Source organism: Alligator mississippiensis, chromosome 13 (assembly GCF_030867095.1).
Source record: "Alligator mississippiensis isolate rAllMis1 chromosome 13, rAllMis1, whole genome shotgun sequence".
Taxonomy (NCBI): Eukaryota; Metazoa; Chordata; order Crocodylia; family Alligatoridae; genus Alligator; species Alligator mississippiensis.
In genome coordinates, this window is record NC_081836.1 from 5,679,822 (window position 1) to 5,699,333 (window position 19,512).

Here is a 19,512-nt window from a genome sequence, read left to right on the forward strand (position 1 = left end):
TTACCACTGCCTGGGTCCACTCTATTGTGTGTATGAATGTGCCAAATACTCCCCCTGCCCCGCCGGCCTTTACTTGGTTATATGCTTTATATGTATCAGATGTTTGTTGTATGATTATTTAGAGCCATGTGAACAGACCGCAGTTGGAGAGCCACTGCTGATGCTGACTATTGGGCCTCCTGTATTTGGGGTTTTGCTACAGGAGGTGAGTCTTTCCTGGCTTTCTGCTGGTTGAAGCCAGGTTCCAGCTGTTCGTTGTGCCGAGCTAAAGGGCAGTGCACAGTTGTTTGCCTTTTCAGTGGATTTTTTTTCTTTTGGTAGTAGAAGACTCTGAGAGCCATTGATTTCCATTGAGTCTGGTATGTTTTGTGCTCTTACAGAGGCCAGAATATGGTCTCTTGTGGTCAACACAGAGTCAAAAACCACAGTCGTTCTGGGGGAGCGATTACCCTATGCTGTGAACACGCATGGATGAACCAGGCAATGCCTTTGTGCCGTATAGAGGTACTCATGCCATCAAAGACAAACCAAAGTTGCTCATTAAGCCCTTCTCGGTGGAGGCTTGTACCATATTTGAGTGTCTAATAAGGTTAGTATATATAAGCTTCTCTGTGCATCAGCTTGTCCATGTGTGTGAAGAATGAAATGCGAACCCTGTTACCAAGAGCAGGTTAAGCCTAACTGATGCTGATAAAAGAGCAAGGTATTGTAATTATGCAAAAGAAGATTTATTCCTGAAGCTCATTATCTTCCTGGGGAAGGTTGGCATTTCATGGTTACCAGGTCACCCATTACTATAGTCTTAACAGTAAATGTGATGTTTCTGTGTGGACGGCACCTGGCTTTTGATACGTGACAGGATCGGTGCTTGGAGTCTGTTCAGAAAGGCAGTGCGGTACCTGGAGCCTGGGCTCTGTTACTCTTACCAGCTCTGTAGCATTGAATACCACAGACTGCAAAGGGACATCAGGGAGGCGAGGTTGTCTTCAGCATGAACAAGGGTGGGAGAACCTGCTTTGTCTTCTTAAAATGGAAGTGTAAAGGGAACTTATTGCTATTTCAGTGTCCTCTGCTCTAAATGTCACTAGAGTGATGTGGCTGTAGCTTTTCTGCTTTTAAACTGCTTGACCTTTCTAATGCTTTTATAAGGTTGTCATGTAGCTCAAGTTTGGAAACAGCCTGGCTTTTTATAACGGATTGAAGCATCTGATTTGACATCTTGGGGATGGAGAGCTGGGCTGGCATTTCAAGACCTGGGCCCCATTCTGTGCACTGTGCCTATGCTGGAAGTAGCTCAAACACAGCTGTCACTGGGGTCAGTTTAGAGTCACAGTTTCAATGTACAACCAGGGCCAGTTCCAGTTGCTTGCCACCACTTTCCTCATGCATGGGGTATCTCTGTGGCTAAGGAGTGGTGTTGGCCATTTAGGGCTAGATCTACAAAGCAGGCCAGGGTGAAGGGTCAGTCTTGCAACCTCAGATGCATAAGGACCCCCCCATTCTGGGGAGGCCTCATGCTGAAGTGAGGTGCTTGGGCTTTTTATACGATGCCTAGGGAGAGTTAAGGACCTACAAGACCAGCACACTGAATGGGGACCTGCCCCAAGCTTGCTGGTAGCAAGACCAAGGAGAGGAGAGGTCCTATGCCCTGTCTCAAAGGCAGTAAGCCACCTAATTTCACACTGGGGGAAGGTGCCTCCCTTCACTTTAGATTCATGGCCATGAACCTTCTCCTGCAAGAAGGCACCCAAAGCAAGTGAAAAAGAAGATGGAGGTGCTGCTGCCCCTCCTCATGCCCAGCTGTCAGTGCATCTTAGAGAAACACCTACCAGCCATTGCATCTTAGCGACAACTAGGAGAAGAGTAGCTTGTGTCTGGATCCGGAGCAGGCGTAGGCGTGTGATAGGTGCCAAATTGCTGAGTCCCATCAAGCCCACATGGGAACTTTGACACAAAAACAGAAGCTCCTGTGGAGCATCAGCTAAGGAGGGGCTTTCAGGTTTGCTGTCATGGACTTGGGTACCAGCGCATCCCCTCCCGTATTGGATTTAGTTCCTTTCACATGGTAGACACTGCAAAAGACTGCGCAGAAAGATCAGCTTAAGATGATCCAGTCTTGAACTCAGCCTGCTGTGAGGACTGTTTTCCCCCATCCGCCTCCTAGCGAACTCGACCAAGCTCCCGCAACAATGGAGGAGTCAGGAGCATGTCTCTCTGGCACTTGGGAGCAAGGCTATGTGCTAACAGGTGTTGCACAGAAGGCCAAACAAGTCCTTAGTTATGGACCCATTTTTCAGTCACATCCTGGAAATGGTGTAACCAGCTGCTCAGGTTTCCCAGAGCCTCCCTGCCACCAAGATCCACACTGTTTGCCCAAGATGCAGCTGACTCTTATTGACCTTCCTCATGTATATAAGTGTGCAAGTGTTGCTTGCAAGCTGATTGGCATTAAAGCCCAGGGGGGTCTCTCTTTCCTGTCACATCTGACCTACAAATCATCCCTGGGATGTTTGCAGAAGTCAGTGCTACGGCTGTCACAGTGCAGCTGCACTCTGGCACAAGCAGATGTTATGGGCTTAGCACAGGAAGGATGAGGAGATGTTCTCTGGGTGCTGTCACAGGGGAGGATGGGGTAGATTATCAATTGTAATATAGTCTTCAGCTTTCCATAAAACTAACAGGCATAACATTCAGTCTGCAGAAGTCTGTGGACTGGCGGGACTGAGCAATGGTGGGTGTGTGCATGTGTGCGAGACCATCACTTCTTGGCATGAGCTTAAGGAAGCAGATGAATAGCAGGCGAGCTGCCGCAGGTTACCATGCAGCTACCCTGACCAGTGTCTGCACTTGCCCAGGATGGAGGTGGATGCTGTGACCGGGGAGCAACAGGGCAAGACTGTCACGCTCACTTCAGCACTCTCCTCCCCCCTCTGCTTCCTACCCCACAGCTCCCTGCCTTGCTTTCACTTCCCCTCCACCTCCGTTCTTCCTTCTCCTGCGCAAGGTACAGCCCCAGTTCCCATGAGTTTGCATTTGGTGTCGTGTAGTGAATCCTGTTGGATCTCCTTGAAAATCCCTAAAAGGCTTCGGGCAGGGGATCTCTTTTCTAGGCAACTTGCTCATTTCATTAATTCTCCAAAAACTGCATCTTACTGCTCTCATTTGTGCCCGTCCTTTTTCCCCCCACTCTCCCCAGAGCTGTTCCTTAGTGGGTGTCGCTGTCTGGTCTTTGCCGGGGCTTCGAGCCTGAAAAATGTCTGTTGCAAAGTAACTATCCATTGCTACACAGAGCCTTTTCCTTAATGGGGGGCTGCAGGGGTGCATGTAGGAGCTGGGGGCGAGGACAGCTGTGCTAAGGACCGGTCTACAGGATTGCTACCTACCTTGTTCCCCCGAGTGGCTGCTTCCCAATGTTTTCCCTACCCCTTGGGTTCAGGATGTAACCAAGGGGAGAGTCTAACCCTACTTCTCCTCTCCACTCCCCAGCTTGGACTGTGGGGACTTAGTGTGTGAAGAGGCGCCCACTGCTTTGGGACATGGGTGACTCCATAAAAAAAACAGCTTGGAAGCCAGTAGTTTGAGCAAAGAGAGGGAAAAGAGTTGGGCATGAGCTGCTGACTGCAGATCTGCTCCTTTGTGGCAGGATGGTGCACGTCTTGGTGACACAGTCTTTGCCAGGCCTTCCTGTATCGCTAACACAGGGGCTTCTGATGGTGTCAGGTCGTCCACATCTGCTTCTTCACTGTATAGCACTGAGACTCTCATCTATTTTATCTGCCAAGCTGCAGCCAAATATACTGTGTAAGGGCAGCATCTCATATAGTGGGTGGAGACACCTTCACATTTCAAGACACAGATATATGCTTCATCCCACTTAATTCAAAATTCTTAATTCAACCACACGGCACACATAGGAAATATAATTTTTATTTTAGTTAAGAAAAAAAAATGTACCAGTGAATGGAAAAAGCTTCTGAAAAACCCCCAAAAATTATTGAATTCACTTGTATAAACCTTTCCTAAAGAAAATCTGTAGAAGAATGGAAGAAACTATTTAATATAATGATTTCTTTTTTTTTTTTTGCAGATTATAATATGAAAAATAATAACACTTCTAAATCCACCAATGGGATTTCTTAATTTTTTTTACCAAAATAAAGGGTTAGTCTAAAAGCAATCAAGCATTAATCTTTTCATGAGGATATGAAATTGGTTGGTTTTGCATAACAGCGGTAAAGATCTTTTTGCAAATAGCTAAGTACACAAAGTCTGGTATCACACTCCACTTCCTCATCTGAATTTTAACAGTGGCTAGGGCTTGCCATGTGTACGCACAAGCTTCACACAGGTTTATTGGCTTCCATCACAAACATCACTTGATGCAAATGTGGTTCCCCTGTTTTCCAGCTGGACAAGTCATAAGTGCAGTTCAATACCTGGCTATGCTTTATGTTTTCATTACAAAACCTAGAAGGACTGAACCAAACGATTAGGGTGTGACCCTGTCTTTTCAAAATCACAGTGCATGCAAAAGGAAAAGAAAAATTAAAAGCACTTTGGGGTGGAGCGGGGGACATCGTTTCCAGCCTGAATATTGGTGTTGGGTTTTAAAGAGCCGTAGCTGCGTTGGGCGAGTTGCATGTCTTACTGCATTTGTGCGTCTCTGTATTTTCTAGGGCTGAACACGCGCCATCCTGTCTGTCCCTGTACTTCTTCTCTCAGTGCAGTTCATTCTCATTTCCCAGTTCAGGGAATGGGACATCAGGGCATGTTGCAGACACGGGATTGTGCTATCGCTGACTGCATTGTCCAGCCCACAACTAGTAGGATAATGAACCCATCCCTAAACAGTAGGAATTCGGGGCCGTTGAAGTGGGGGATGCATCTGGGGTGTCCTTGGAGTCCTGACTGATCTCTAGGGTCATGAACACATAGGCCCATTGGTTCCCTTGGCTTCACCTATCTCAAGTGCACCTACCTCTAGTGCCCCAACTTGTGTCATGGTGACTTGGAGCCAATACAGATCCTCTATTTTAAATAAAAGATGGGACCAAAAGGATGGGACCAATCTAAGAACATGTCCCCATCTACACAGCTAGGCCGTCTCCCATCCTCACACTGGAGGGATGTGGTCAGCTGTGTTAGGCTGAAGTCAGGCAGAAGGTAGGGCAAGGCAGCATCTAAGGGGATCTCTGGTCCACAGCTTCTGTAGGCGACATCGATGATAAGCAGCATTTGACAAAGTAGGTTGTTGTCTACAAAACCTCTGAACCAGTCTTGGAGGTGCTGCCTTGCTCTGCCTTCTGCTTCACGCTGATGTTTCTCTGTAGCGAGACACGGTGCTTGGGGCTCTGGCCTCCAATGTGCTGACTGCCCGTGGAGCCCCCGGCAGCTCAGGGAGCTCTCTGCATCTTGCAGGCTCGAGCTCTGAGCTCGCACAGACCAGCAGGTGAGGTGCCAAGCATCTAACCGAATCCAAACCCATTTTCTCCTCAACCCCACAGGAACAAGAGTAGGATCCTACCTCCCCCCTCCCGTCCCTACCCCCATAGGGGCAGAAAGCCCGAGACAGTTTAAAGTGCCTTACCCAAGGCCACACAGTGAATTGGTGCCAGAGGCAGGATGAGAACGCTGAGCTCCCTTTCCTCCGACACCCTCCGCTCAGTCCACGAGGCTGCTCTACCTCCGCTCAGTGCTTCCCACCCAAAGGTATCAGCTACAGGCCTTTAAAGCGACTGATTTAAAGCATTAAGTGCAGAATGTCTGATTCCAGGAGATGGCGTACATTAAAGCGGCAGGCAGCGTTTCTGCGTGGGCAGCAGCTGCTAGTCCAGGGTCCGGTACATTCAAGGCTGGGTGCTTATACCGTTCGGGTTATGCAGTGTTTGTCCCAAGACAGCACACACCAGAGTACAGAGCACATATCAAGCATTTGGCTTCAAGCAGTTCCCCCCCACCACCACCCTTGTATACACACACACACACCAGTTTGCGGACACACGTCATCACAGATAACACAGGATAAAGACCAATGGCAATGCAGGGAAGTGGGAGCGCCAGAGTCTCCACTTGCAGTATTTACAATGCAAGGAAGCAGTGCGGTAATTAAACCCGTCAGCAGCCTGCACCTGAAGGGGCCCAGCCACTCCGGATTCACACACTGCTGTCTATCAATTGGTCCCTTCAACCATCGACGCTTACACAACTCATTGCGGACATCTGCCACATAGCGCTTTGCTCGGTGTCTCCCTGGGACTCTGTGCTGGGAGGTCCTTTCCAGCGAGATCCCCGCCTGCGAGATCATTGCTTGAATGTGGACTGCAGTTCTTTGAAGGCTGCTTTTCTCTGTTTCATCTCCTCCGCCTGCTTTTTCTTCTCCTCTTGTTCAGCTTTGATCTCCTCTTCGAAGCGGCTGGCATCGTTGATCGCTTGGACCTGGGAATCCAATCACGTGTGAAATCAGAAGACGCAACCCCACCAGTGACTTTTTTAAGGGCCCAATCCAAAGCTCATTAAAACCGAAAGGGATCTCATTACTGAGTGTATTGGGCTCTGGATGAGACCCTAACACTGAGGTTTCTAGCTGTCACTTTGCCAATACAGCATGCGGTGCTGATGCACGAATGACAGTCTAGGCTTATCACATGCAAATCAGCAGCACGCTCCAGACCGTGGCACCTTCCTCCTTCCAGCTGCGATTCACCAGCATAACAAATTCAAATGAAGCAACCCAGGAAGAGCAGATGCTATGTGCAGCAGCTCGGCAGGCCACAGGCCAAGTTCGAGCCTCCTACGCTGGCAGCTGCCATTGGCTTGGACAGGCAGCACACGCACGCGTGTCAGTGGGGAGGGTTGGCTTCCAAGTGGCTTTGTAAAAACCCCTATTAGAGTGAAGCACATGGGTTATATAAAGGAGCTTGAACAGCTGTTCAGCCTGGTCAGGAGCTAGGCTGGGCATGCAACTTGCTGCCCTTCCTTCACCCCGATAAGCCAATAAAAATCATCCACGTGTCTTAACTCCCCGTCATTTAAAAATAAAAACCCAGTCCCCGCATGGAATTTTCCCAAGTTGCAAGGAAATGATGCGTTACAATCTTACTTTGGCCTCGAAAAAGCTTTTGGCTCCTTTCACACCCTCAGTGGAGACATCTATCTCCGAGAGCCGCGCCAAGGCATGCAGACCGCTGTCCTCCTGCAGTTCACCTGCGGCGGCTTTGCGGAAAATCAGAAGAAACTGTGCAAAGGGAAAGGCACAAACTCACTGTGGGGTTCACTTGGCCACGTAGCGTTTCCCTGAAGGCAGACTCACTTCCCTGCTTGTTATTAACCTACATCGGGACATCGCTGGGCCAGGTGTGGGGCAGATGTGGTGTAGGAAGAGTCCCTGCCTTGAACAGCAAACATTTTAACCAGAAAAAAGGGGGCACAGAATGAAATGTCTTGGGCAAGGCGTCCCAGCTGTTGTGTGGCAGAGCTAAGAGTAGAAGAGGATTCCTCAGTGTTCACCCACCTTCTTGGCTGTCGGACCTAGCCTCATGTGCAGCTTTCGGGTCAGTTGTTTAAGGCACAAGAGAACCAGTTAAAAGACTGCAGAGTAGTACAGGAAACCTGGCAGTTCAGGCACTGATAATGGGGCCACTGGGCAGCATGATGAGATTTAGCTACTGTAGGCCCAAACACCATGAATATTCATGATACCAAGTGGCATTGTGTGTCTGTTGCACATCTGCACATTAGTATTTTAGAGGCAAGTGCTGATATAATTGCAGCGAGAGAGTGAGTGAGCACAAATGCCAGCAAGCTCAGCCTTGTGAGCTGCACAGCACCTGCCCTGTGAGATAAGGCAGTCCTAAACGCCGCCTGAGTTGTGGGTGATCCCCATTACCTGACAGGCAAACTAAAGCCAGGTGGTCTTACTTCTCTTCTTTGAGCAGGGGGATTATTTGATCTGCAGAGACCTCCTAAAGCAGCTCAAAGAACAGCGTGCTTGGGCACTAATGCTGTTCAGGGAAGCGAGTGCCTCACTCAGAACAGCCTTTCCCCGGGCAGGGAGCATGTTAGGCACCTGGATCATGCTGCAAGGGCCTTGGAGGAAGGCACAACCTGCCGGCAACCTCCTGTAATGTAGGAGGGCTTTTAACATAATAGGTCCGTAAGTGCCCTACATCAGCAACGACGCACAAGCAGTGCTGGAGCGCTCCAGAGGACTGTGGGAATGCAGACCCAAATCGCAGCACTCTCGCAAGCCTGCCAATCCTAAGCTAAGTAGAACCACTCTGCTTTGGAGCTGGACAACTACATTCCTCCTTAACCCACCAGCTTTAGTCTGACCGAGGCTGGGATGTCAGACCAGGGACAGGCCCTTTCGGCAGAGCCATTTGAACATTTCTGTATGATCACAGATGAGCTGCAGAGCGGAGACTCATGTCACGGGGCAGGTAAAGAGAGAGGACGTGAAAGACAACAGCAAGGCTGGTAGGGGACGAGGAGGATTCTGTAGGTGAGGCGGTGGAAGGGGGTCGCACCCCTGCCCCAGGCAAGAGCACGGTGCCATCAGTGGACAGGGCACACAGGTAAAGCCAGTTACCTCCCGGAAGCTGAGTTTGCTGTCCAAGTCTTCATCGACCTCTTTAATCATGTTCTTCAGCCCAAGGTGCGTCTGGGGGGCGCCGAGTTTTTCCATCATGAGCTTCAGTTCCATCAGGTCAATGAAACCGTCTTTCCCCGCGTCGTACCTGAGAAAAAGAGAGAGAGCGCCCAGTAAATACAATGGAGATAGACTTCCCATCTTCTACTCCAGCCAGTTTGGGTTTGGCACAACCTATCGCTGTTCCCCCACCCCAAGGTATTGAAACTCTTAGAAGGCCTTGCCTTCCAGTGCCTCACCAGAGCCCTCCCTTTGCTAGGTCAGATCCGCACGGTCTAAGCAATATTCATCCCATGTCATGAGTGGCATGGGAACCCAGGGACTTCGGCACCAAAGGTTGAGACTTCCTCAGTTGAGCTTGAAAAGAGTGGTTATCCTGTTAATCTGAAGTCATGCAGAAGGCAGGACGAAGGGGGCAGGAGGGGTGCGGGGGCAACAATCCTGGCTGCAGCTTGCAGGTTGTTGTCTTGCAGCAGCCACGAGAGGGAGAAATCACCCCACCACGGTTGAAACTCTGGGAAGGATCAGGCAGGCAGCAAAACATGTGTGCGCAGGGGTGTGTATGTGTGAGCAAGTCCTGACCCCCTACATGAGACAAGCTCCCCATACTGCACTGCTACAGCTCTGTAACGCTGCCTTTCAGCTGGCACAGAGCAGACTGCAGAACTGGCCCGGGAATCCTTTGCAGGGAAATGGGTTATACAACATGTGCGTGCGCTTGCCCTCACATCAGGCCTCTAAAGCACTCGCCTTCGTGGTAGCTCTCATCTTTCTCCAATGATACAACACCTGCATGGCAGCCTTAGGTACAGCTGTGGTCACTCAGACCTAGCCGAGGGAGCTTTATCTCGTGCTGTACCACGGCAAGCTGACTACAAGAAGGCCATAACCCACCGATAGAATAAATGCCTCCAGCTTTGCCTCTTAGTGGACTAGCCCCATGCATTACACAGTCTGCTGTCCACAGGCGAGACTAAGTCATATGGGATTGCTCAGCCCTTGTATTGCACAAGCCTTTCTCACAGGCACAGGCTGAAGCTTATCACAACGTCCACAACGCACTCCATCTCGTGCTTTAGGCTAAGTAAAGAGAGGCTAGGCTGGGCGTGGGGGTGGAAAGAGCAAGAGGGCAGGCTCATTCTGAGACGGCAGGAAGCCTGAACGCTGGTGGCATCTAGACACGGCACTACAGAGACTTAGAAATGCAAGGTCTGTCCCCAGGCAAACAGAATGGATTAAACATTTAATTTTTACTGTCCCGGAGACATCGTCTTCTTCCACAGGCTGTACAGTGCACGTGAAGTAAAGCAGCTCTTCCCTCGGACGTGCTCATTGCATCGTATGTGAGGGAGCACTGTTTGGTGGGTAAAGGCTGCAGGACGTTAGGTTTGGGATCGACTCCTGACTCTGCCCCAGACTTGTTCCAATTTGGAGATGTTCATTCCAACTGAGACTGCCAAACTGCATCAAGGCATATCTCTTACGCTGGCTGGGATCAGAGGCAGAAAGAGACACAGCAGAAGCCCACGTGCAAGCGAGGGCCTTGCTGAGCGTGGGCTTGGACTGCTATATGCAGTTGCCAGTTTGGAAGTGGAAGCGCCAGGCTCCAGAGTTAGGTACTCGAGGTTGGAAATTTGCTCGAGATTCTGCAAAGTTGGCAGCAGATACAGGTACAAAATTAGCTACCGGGAAGGGGCTGAGGAACAACTTGAGTATCAGCTGTTTGGGGCAAGAACTGTCTACCGCTTCATTGAATGGCCAGTACTAGGGAGCCTCCGGCTGCTCCTTGGGCACTGTGGTATGTTTAACCTCACAGTTAATAACAGTACGTGTACCCTGGGAAACCCTCTCCACAGGCTCACGAAAGAGTTAAAGAAGAGTGGAAGCCATGCACCTATATGTCTTATGATACGGATGATGATCTAGTTCCTCCCAGGTGAAAGAATCAACAGGTATTAGTAGCCAGAGTGCCAAGATGCACTTCATGGCTCTGGCATCCACCATGAGGCACCTGCTCATGGGTCTCAAAACCCAACCTGTCTCCCCTTCTGGCTAGGCCCTCTCAGCTGCTCAGGAGGGACTGTCCCAGTAGCTGAAGAGCCCCAAACCTTGACGTTTTCTCCAATGTAAGCCTGCAAATACATTCCTGCTGGTGATCCCTGGAGCTCAATGGCTGGACGAACAGCTTGTTCAGTGAGGCTCTAATTCTGTCATCTTTGGATGCATGCAGAGTTGTGGCAATGGGTGTAAGGGTAGAAGGGGAAACAGCTTGCCATCTCCCTCTGCCCTGTCCCAAAATGCAGAAGCCCTGTCTCCAGTGCCTTTCTACAGGGACACTGCTAGATCAAGGTGCATCTCAGACATACTTGCGAATTAGCTTTGCAGCGTTTATAGTACAGCGTTGAGCAACAGCAAACGGACTAACTCAGGAGGACATGGGTGGGGGGATGTTTCAAACCCACTGAAGGCACATGTGAAACCACTAAGGGCACCCAAGAGTGCTACGATCGCATTCAGCTTTCCTTCCGATTTACACCAGTGTTTTGCAGTGGTAAGCAAGGCCCCCGCGCTGCAGCTGAGTGCTCCATTAGCTTGCAGCTTTTGTGGCTTACAACACAGTTAAAGCAGGCATTAATAGTCCCACTAAAAGGCTCCCCAGGGGATCTGGCTGCTTTTAGAATGATGCTACGTCTTACTCTTGGCTTCATTAATTCAAAATGCTTTGTTCCTCCGCATCAACTGGGCACCACTAAACAAGATAAAGCATGAATCAGATGCTTTTCAGGTAAATCCTGCTACAGCTACCAAGCACGGCAGATTGGGCTGGCTCTTATGGCCATTAGCAACACACAGGTCTGAAGGCAACCTACTTTGAAGTAGTTATTGCAGTTGTAAACATGCATTGAGCTCTGGATTTACTATGCTCCATAACTGAGCTACCAAACCCCCCCCCACCAAGTCTCTGGAAACAAGCAAAAGCACTACCAAGGGGCAATGTCTGTATTACATGGCTTACCTATGCAAGGTCCACAGTAAAAGGGGTAACTCTTGAACCATTTACTAAGAACCCATACAGTATGTGAGAGGTGGATGACATTTGATTGATTTTTATTTATAAGTGCTTATGTAAGGAGGTGCTGCTCAGGCTTCAAGGGGGCTGAAACCCAGGTGCTGAGCAGATAATAGTTTGCTGGGCTGGGAGAGTGGGAGCCAGCTGGAGCTCTTATCAGCTAATGAGAAACCATGAAGAAGGTTTAAAAACTCCAGAGGGGGAAGCCCAGGGAGGGAGGATAGATGTTACTGCTGGAGAAGAGTATAGGACCAGAGAGGTTCTTCTATTGTCTGAAGGATAGCAGCAGGTGCTGGGTTGCTTGCTTGCTTACCCTGGTTTGGGATGATTTATTCATTGGGCCTAGGAAGCTTCTCTGCGAGGAAGAATGGGTTTGAAAGCCTGTCCTGAGAACTGACTGCCCTAGTTACAGAACTGGGGTGAGTTCCCTGCTTGTAGGGTGGCTGTGGTGGGAGGTAAGGGGGCACATGCTAATGCATGCACAAGTGCATTCCCAGGTGCACTGCGTTTGCTGGGAAAAATGTATCTGCTTGGGTCACTATATGAAACTTGAAGGGAAGCTGAAAAACTCAACGAGAGGTTTGATGCTTCTTGTTTGGGACTGCACACTCAAAACCTGGATGGAGCACACAGGCTGCAAGCTAGGCAGACAACTAGCATTATGGGGTTGGATTAAATAGATGCGCTTCATACACTAAATCTAAACAGAGATTGATGTTTCTGTCAATTCTAATGGGATGGAACAAATGACCTAAACGTCCTGGTTTCCACCTCCTTTCTCTTAAGTAATAGGTTGTCAATGCACTAGAAAGTTGTGCCAGGATAATTGGGGGGTGTGAGAGAGAGAGAGCGAGAATGCATGTGATGTGTGTCTGTCTGTCTGTCAAGGTATAAAATAGCTCTGAAGGGGGTTTCAAAACATGGGTGTGTCACTAGCTCAATGACTTTGTTTCCATTAAATCAAGTGGTTTTTCTTTTTTGTTTTGTTTTTTAAAGTCTGTGAATCAGATTGTGCGATAGACAGTGCTCTCAAAAGCCGCAGCTGCTCTGCTGTGCCACTTACCCGCTCCATTTTGCGTGGTTAAGAGGAAACCAAATTGGGGTGCTTTAATGAACTAGAGCTGCCTGTCCAAAACCTACACGATTCTCATGGTTAGGGTTAGTCCCCATGCTCAGTCTTATCCAAGGATCACTTGTGTACCAATTCTTTGTTGGAGATTCTTCTAGTATTTTGTGACAAGATTAAAAGGGTATGTAAGCACCTGACTCCCACTGAAAATGAATGGGAATTAAGCACCTAATCGCCCTTAAAAAGCTGTGTCCCGTCACTTAACTTGCTTCTAGATGGTATAAGGGCAAAGGTTTCTGCCAATCCAGAAGAGCAATGAGAAACAGGTGGAAACACTTATCAGGTACACGAGTAGGGGTGGGTACTTTCCAGTCCCTGAAGTGAGGCATGAAAGTGCAATTCTTGGTATTGTGCTTAGGAGCCCAGGGAGGAAAGTCTCAGCTCTGAGCTGCTGTGAAGGGTGGCTTGCTCTTGACTCCGAATGCTTTGTGAAACCAAAACCCTGCTCTGCTCCACCTCGTGATGCTGGCTGAGGCTTAATCACTTTGCACCTTGGTCGGAAGCTGGTGCTGTGCAGGACTAGAGGCCGGCCAGTGTCCCAGGCTGCCTCCCACAAAGGATCTTGCCTGCAGGATGCTCCGTTGGCTCTAGCCTGTATGGCCGGTCTGCTGCCAGGCCGCCTGACAGCCATGTCTAAGACCCCATGCAGGCAAGAGTGGAAGGAGGAGCTGTACTGGGATCATCTCTGTGTGCTTTCTGCTAGGGACGGTGTAACTCGCGCTTTTACCGCTGCTGTCTGTAACAGCAAGATCCCAGCAGTACAGCTTCTCCCTGCCTCGCATGGGGTGAAACTAGACCTAGGGCTAGGTCACCGCACCTCTGAGCACCCACTGTGCTGCAGCTACAGATGCTAGGGTCAGAAGAGACCTTGACAGATCATCGAGTCTGACCCCCTGCCTAGGCAGGAAAGAGCGCTGGGGTCAGATGACCCCAGCCAGATGCCTATCCAGCCTTCTTGTAAAGACCCCCAAGGTAGGGGAGAGCGCTGCATCCCTTGGAAGCCTGTTCCAAACTTTGGCCCCCCTTACCATGACACAGTTTTTCCTGACTCCTGCAGAGCCTGAGGGACAACTGGCAATTCCTCTTTTCAAAATGCCTTTCTGCAGGCAGCTCGGAGGCCCCCGGAGACTGAGCAATCAATATGGCCAGGAATCTGGACGCACTGAAGCAGTCTCATGTGCTGGAGGTGATGGACCACCACAGAGAAAACCATTATATGAAGCATCTTGCTTGTCAGGCTCTTTCTGTGCCTCTCCTACCTCGGAGAAGCTGAGAGTAGCCCAGTGAGGGACTATTTGGGAGGGCAGCACTTGGAGGGACTAAGGGAAAGGCTCTCTGGAGGCTATACAAGAGCATCTGCCCAAGGGGCATCAACGCACTTTCGTTTGCATGCATTTCACTGTGTCCCTCTGCAGAAAAGCCCCAGGAAAATATGCCCACTTGAGAGCTGCTTTTCTTTTAGGAGAAAAATCCACGCATGTGTCTCATCTTACCAACTAGTGCAACTGCGACTCCTTCTTGGGAGTCCTACTGCACCTCTGTTTGGCTCTGCTTTTCATAGCAGCAATAATTCTCTAATCCTTTCCCTTGCTGTGGTCTCGGGGCCTTGTTGCAGTATGGCAGAGAAGGAAGGTCTCTGATAATCGTAGGTATGCTTGCCTAGGTTGAACGTGTATGTGGTGACAAACCCAGCTCTGAAAAGCTGCTTTTCTCTAGCCTGGATCCCTTCCACCTGGCAGCCCCCTGCGGCTCCAGTTAGACTAGTGCTGCCCCCTCGGATTTTTGCCTTCCTGCATGCATCTCAAGACTTCCTTTTCCTCTGAATCTGCAGTGACAATTCAAAGTAGCACATAAAATGCAGCCGCCCATCTAACCCCATGGATGAATTATCACAGGGATGTGAAGCTCTCCACCCCCAGGATGGGGAAGGGAGGGAATTCTCTCTCCTGCACCCAGGCTTGCATCGGGGTCCAAGTGTTAGCTGGCCCCATTATCTTCATCCCTCAAGGCAATGGCATTGAAGCAGTTGTGTATTAGGGGGCTCGAATGCTTTGGTAGCCCTCTCTCCCTGTGTCTGGTACTCTGCCTTCCCCTCTTCTGTGCTGGGGACCATCTATCGCTTAAAACAGTGGTGTCGCCTGGTTTGAGGCCAACAGATCTACTTGGGATGTGGCCTGTCATAGTGTGCAGGGAGAAATAATGTCAAAAACCTGCTTCCAGCTGGGAGATGGCATGTTTTTTTAATGGGAATTAGCTGGAGCCTCCTGGTCAGGACTTGGCTCGCGAACACAATGTGGAGAACTCGGCCATAAGCCTGCGTTGACATGACCGGCACTTTCAAGATGTGTGTGGATTCCTTGAGTAATGCAGCAGTGAGCAGCACAGGTGCTGGGTAGGCAGGATCTAGCATCTCTCTCTGGGGGGAGGAACCTCTTCCCCAATCTGCTGTCTCTTTTTTAAAGAGGGAGAGTAAGAGCTAGAACAGCACTGAATTCAGCAGCCTCCGTAGGCTTTTCATCTGACATTAAATATGATCCCAGTGGCAAACAAGTGCTGATCGTTCGCTCTCTACCACAGCAGCTTTGGGGAAAGCAGGATGACTAAGCTTGTGCTTGACCCAGACCATAGAAGCAGATGACAGTGCTTCCTGTCTTGCTGCTGCTTGGGTCCCCCTCTAGAAAACTACCCGAGGAAAAATACAGATGGCAGAATGCAGCAAGATCCTTTCAAATTAAGTTTTAAAGACATTTGAAACTTATTGAATTAAATGCAAGGAGGCTGACAGCAGCTCTCCTGCCTTGCCACCCATAGCCCCCCCCCCCCCCCCCTTCACCAAGAAAATGAGGCACATACTGAAAAGAAATGCACAACTAAAGAAAACACCAGGGAAAGAAGAGAGAAGCTCTGAAGCAGGGACACACTAACATGGCCCTGGAGGATGGCTGACTTGGATCTCTGCCTAAGGGGTTTTGGGGAAGGGAAATGAATTGATGCTAGCTCTTTTTAACGTTATTTGAAAGGCTAGGAGAGGAGCTAGACTGGACACGGGAGAGGCGTAATCGCATGCAGAGCTTTAGCCATAGAAGGTGCGTACAGCTACTCCACCCACACACGGGGTGCATCTGCACTGGAAAAAAAAATACGTGTTAAGTCACAGCTCGCATTAAAGCCCATAAAAGCAACCTGTAGTAGACATCGGGGCGAGCCCAAGTTAGTCACCTCATCTCCGCTGACGTTTGAGCCCGGGGTGGCTATCTCGGGTTAGGTGACCTGACTTTCAGGACATGGGAACCCAAATGCCCTGTCACTACTCCTCAGAACAGCAGACTCTGTTACTTCTGCAGGCCACCGGGGCTATTCCACCAGACGGCAAAGCCACATTTTAGTTCAGGGCAAGTTGTACTGGCTAAACTCCAGTATTACAGCTGAGCATGCGCGTGCAATGCATTGAGGTCCTGATCCAGGATCAAGAAGTATTTGCCATTCACGCCGATGATCTTTGAATCGCATCTTGAGTTAATATCTTTGGAAAGACTTGGAGGGCGGGGAAGAGAAGGAGAAACTAGTCAGTTGGCTGAATTTTAAGCGGGGGTGGGGGGGGAAAGCAAGGGATCACAGAGAGGCACTTAACAAAGTCCATTTCAGAATGCATGTATAATGCTAGGAGAGCTAGAGGAGTGTTCAGAGCCTCGCACTGCCTTATACCCGCTGTCCAGGCTTATTTAATGTATGTGAAGGCCACTTGGTTTACCCTGCAATCTAGCCTTGCAGCCCCCACACCCAGCCGTGCCTCTGGCTGCAGCACAATGCTCAGAAGTGTTTTATATTAAACGACATTAGGACAATCGTGTCGGGTATATAGGAACTGCTCGCTCTGTGGCTCTGTAACCAGAAGGAGCTGTAGCTGTGGTGCCAGGATATTGCTAGGTGCAGCGTTTGACAGTTATGCAGCATTTCCTCCTTTCGGGCAGTCACACGTAAGGGCTAAAATAGAGCAGTGGATTTTACTCGCCTTTGAGCACAGCTATCCTTCAGACTGTCCCCTCCCCACCAGATCTCCCCACAAAGGACTTTTTTTAACCAGTAGAAAATGAGATATCCTAGAGGAACCAGTTTGGAAAGCACCAGCCAGCAGAAATGGTATTCTGCAGCATCCTTGGGCCAGAGGCTAACTAAAAACAGAAGTCAAAGTGGTCTATTTGCAGCGTCCACAACTGAAAGCTGCAAAAAGATAAATTATTCCTTGCACTGGAGGGCCAGTTAGCAAAACAGAAAACATTTCAAAATATGACTAAGGTTTGGTAACAGATGGAGAAGTATGTGTGTGTAATTTCCCCCCCCCCCCCCCCCCAACAGTGCCTCTCTCAGTCTCCTCATATTTAATTTAAATAGGAAAAGCACTGGCTAATTTATGGGCTGCTAGCCTGAAATGTTTATACTTCAGCATGGCTTTTCTAGCAGAGGGTTTCTGTGGGTGATGTCTCTTCCTGGACCAACAGCATAGTTAGGAGCCATTTAGACAAGCTTTGGGGTGCAAGACCCCTTTCTCGAGGCCCTCAAATGCTCTAAATACGTTCCTAGCATGAGTTAGTTAAACATTGCTTACATACGTGACTAGCGAACACGTAAAGTTTCAGCCTGATGCTACTTCGGAACAGATGATGGATATCCTTCCTCGGCAAGATCCGGACTTAAAGGGGAATGAAATGCTCCTTTTTAACGAGCGAACGCACAGAAGGGTGCTCTTTGCAGTCCTTCGGCTCTGCTTCTACCCCGGCCGAACAGCCGGTCACAAAACTCGACTTTGGGGGGAGATGGGAATGGGCCTTTACGGCACGGCACAAGGGACTGCGATGCATTGTGGCGGCTTCCTACCTTTCAAAGCGTCTGGGGCTGGCTCGTGCCAGGGGCTGGATGGACACCGGACACAAACCAGGGATGTGATGGCACTAGAGGCTGGACACCAGCCGGGGATGGTGTCAGGGGCTGGACATCGGACACGAGCCGGGGATGCGATGGCACCAGAGGCTGGACACCAGCCGGGGATGGAGCCAGGGGCTGGCCAGGGACGTGATGGCACCAGAGGCCGGACACGAGCTGTCACGAGCCGGGGATGTGAAGGTGCCGGAGGCTGGACATCAAACACGAGCCGGGGCTGCGACCGTGTGCCGGAGGACAGACAAGCTAGGGCTGTGCTGGTGCCAGAGGCCAGCCACGAGCTGTCACGAGCCGGGGCTGTGCTGGTGCTAGAGGCTGGACACCAGACACGAGCCCCCGAGGGGCTGTGGCACCCCCGGGGCGGTGCGGGTGTGGGTGTGCGGCCCCCCGTCCCCCGCGGGCACTCACTGCCGGAAGAGCCGCTCCATGTCGCGGATCTGGCGCCGGGAGAACTCGCGGAACTCGCTGCAGGGGCTGAAGACCCTGCGGCCGCCGGCGGGGGACAGCTCCGCGCCCAGCTCGGCTCGCCGCGCCCGCCCGCTGCCCGCCGCCGCCTCCGCCTCCACCTCCGCTTCCACCTCCGCCTCGGCCTCCGCCGCCGCCTCCTCCTCGCCCTCCATCTGCAGCCGGCGGCTCAGCTTGCTGGCCAGCTCCTCCGTGGCCATCCTCCGCGCCTGCAGCACGGCCGCGCCCGCCCGCCCGCCCGGCTCCGCTCCGCCTCGCACCTCGCACCGCCCCGCGCCCCGCACCGCACCGCACCGCACCGCCCCCCGCGCCCGGCCGGCACCTCCCTGCGGGCTCTGCTCCCCCAGCGCCGCGCAGGGCGCCAGCACCTGCCAGACACACGCGGCACGCGGCAGGGAACACGGCGCTGTCCACATGTGCTGGGACGTGGCAGGTAGAAACCAGCGGCCACAAGCTGGTTCCCTTTTCCCCAGCTCGCAGGAGACCGACCGCCTCTTGTGCAGGACGTCGTTCTGATTTCGGAGTATTTTGTATTGCAAAAACAACACAGCCGCCTAATATCACCCCCCCCCCCCCCGCGCTCTCCGCCCAGGGGTGACACCAGGCGGGTTGGCCCTGACGCGGGTGCCTGGGAAGTCGCTAGCGCGATTTGAAGTCCATTGGTAAACTTCTGGAAGTAGAAAAGCTGCTGGCGAGCAGCCAGCCTGGGTTTGCTAAAAATACACGGTGTCAAACCTGATCTTCAACAAAGGACTGGGTGGGTGGATGCAGGGAACGCGGTGGAGCACGCTTGGATTTCGGTTGGGGCTTATGTCAGTCTCGCCAGACCTTCCCGCACATACATTGCGGGCTAGGCAAAACTGCACGATGGGTAGACAGCTTGGCTTGATATCCGTACAGGTAATTATCGGTGGATCCACATTAGGACGGCAGAAGGTTCCCAGAAGCAACGGGCGCTAGATGCAGCCTCAGGCCGGGGATTATCACTGGGTTGTGTTCGTGCTCCTGCTGGGACTAAAAAACCTGGAGGTTTCTGGCTGAAGGGTCTTGCCCCTCTGCTCAGTCAGGGCCAGGCAGGAATCGTACCCCACTGAGACAGGCATGCCTGGCGGAGGGGTTTGTCTTCCTCTGCAGCGAGGGGCACAGTCCTCGGCTGACGGTGTCCCTGCCGTGGCTGAAGAGTTCTCTAAGGTACCAGGGTAGACGCAGCCATGGATGCACAAAGCAAAACAGGCTTAATCCAAAATTTCCCTCCCCTTCCAG

General features: G+C 51.1%; 1 protein-coding gene across 1 annotated transcript; it reads right to left on the minus strand.

Moving 5' to 3' along the window:
• Window positions 1-3,911: 3,911 nt before the first annotated feature.
• EFHD2 (EF-hand domain family member D2) lies at window positions 3,912-18,463 on the minus strand. Its single transcript, XM_019500054.2, has 4 exons — window positions 18,193-18,463; window positions 8,588-8,735; window positions 7,100-7,234; window positions 3,912-6,435 (listed from the first exon to the last, which is right to left on the minus strand). The coding sequence occupies exons 1-4, from the start codon at window positions 18,447-18,449 to the stop codon at window positions 6,301-6,303; spliced, it is 675 nt and encodes a 224-aa protein (XP_019355599.1). The 5' UTR covers window positions 18,450-18,463; the 3' UTR covers window positions 3,912-6,300.
• Between the last annotated feature and the right edge of the window lie 1,049 nt (window positions 18,464-19,512).

Bases quoted from the DNA above. Each gene is read 5' to 3' on its own strand.
- EFHD2 (XM_019500054.2), bottom strand. From the start codon at position 18,449: ATGGCCACGGAGGAGCTGGCCAGCAAGCTGAGCCGCCGGCTGCAGATG. The intron at 8,736-18,192 runs GTGAGTGCCCGC...TCTTTTTCTCAG, and splicing joins ATGGAGCGGCTCTTCCGGCA to GTACGACGCGGGGAAAGACG. The intron at 6,436-7,099 runs GTAAGATTGTAA...TTGGATTCCCAG, and splicing joins AAAGCTTTTTCGAGGCCAAA to GTCCAAGCGATCAACGATGC.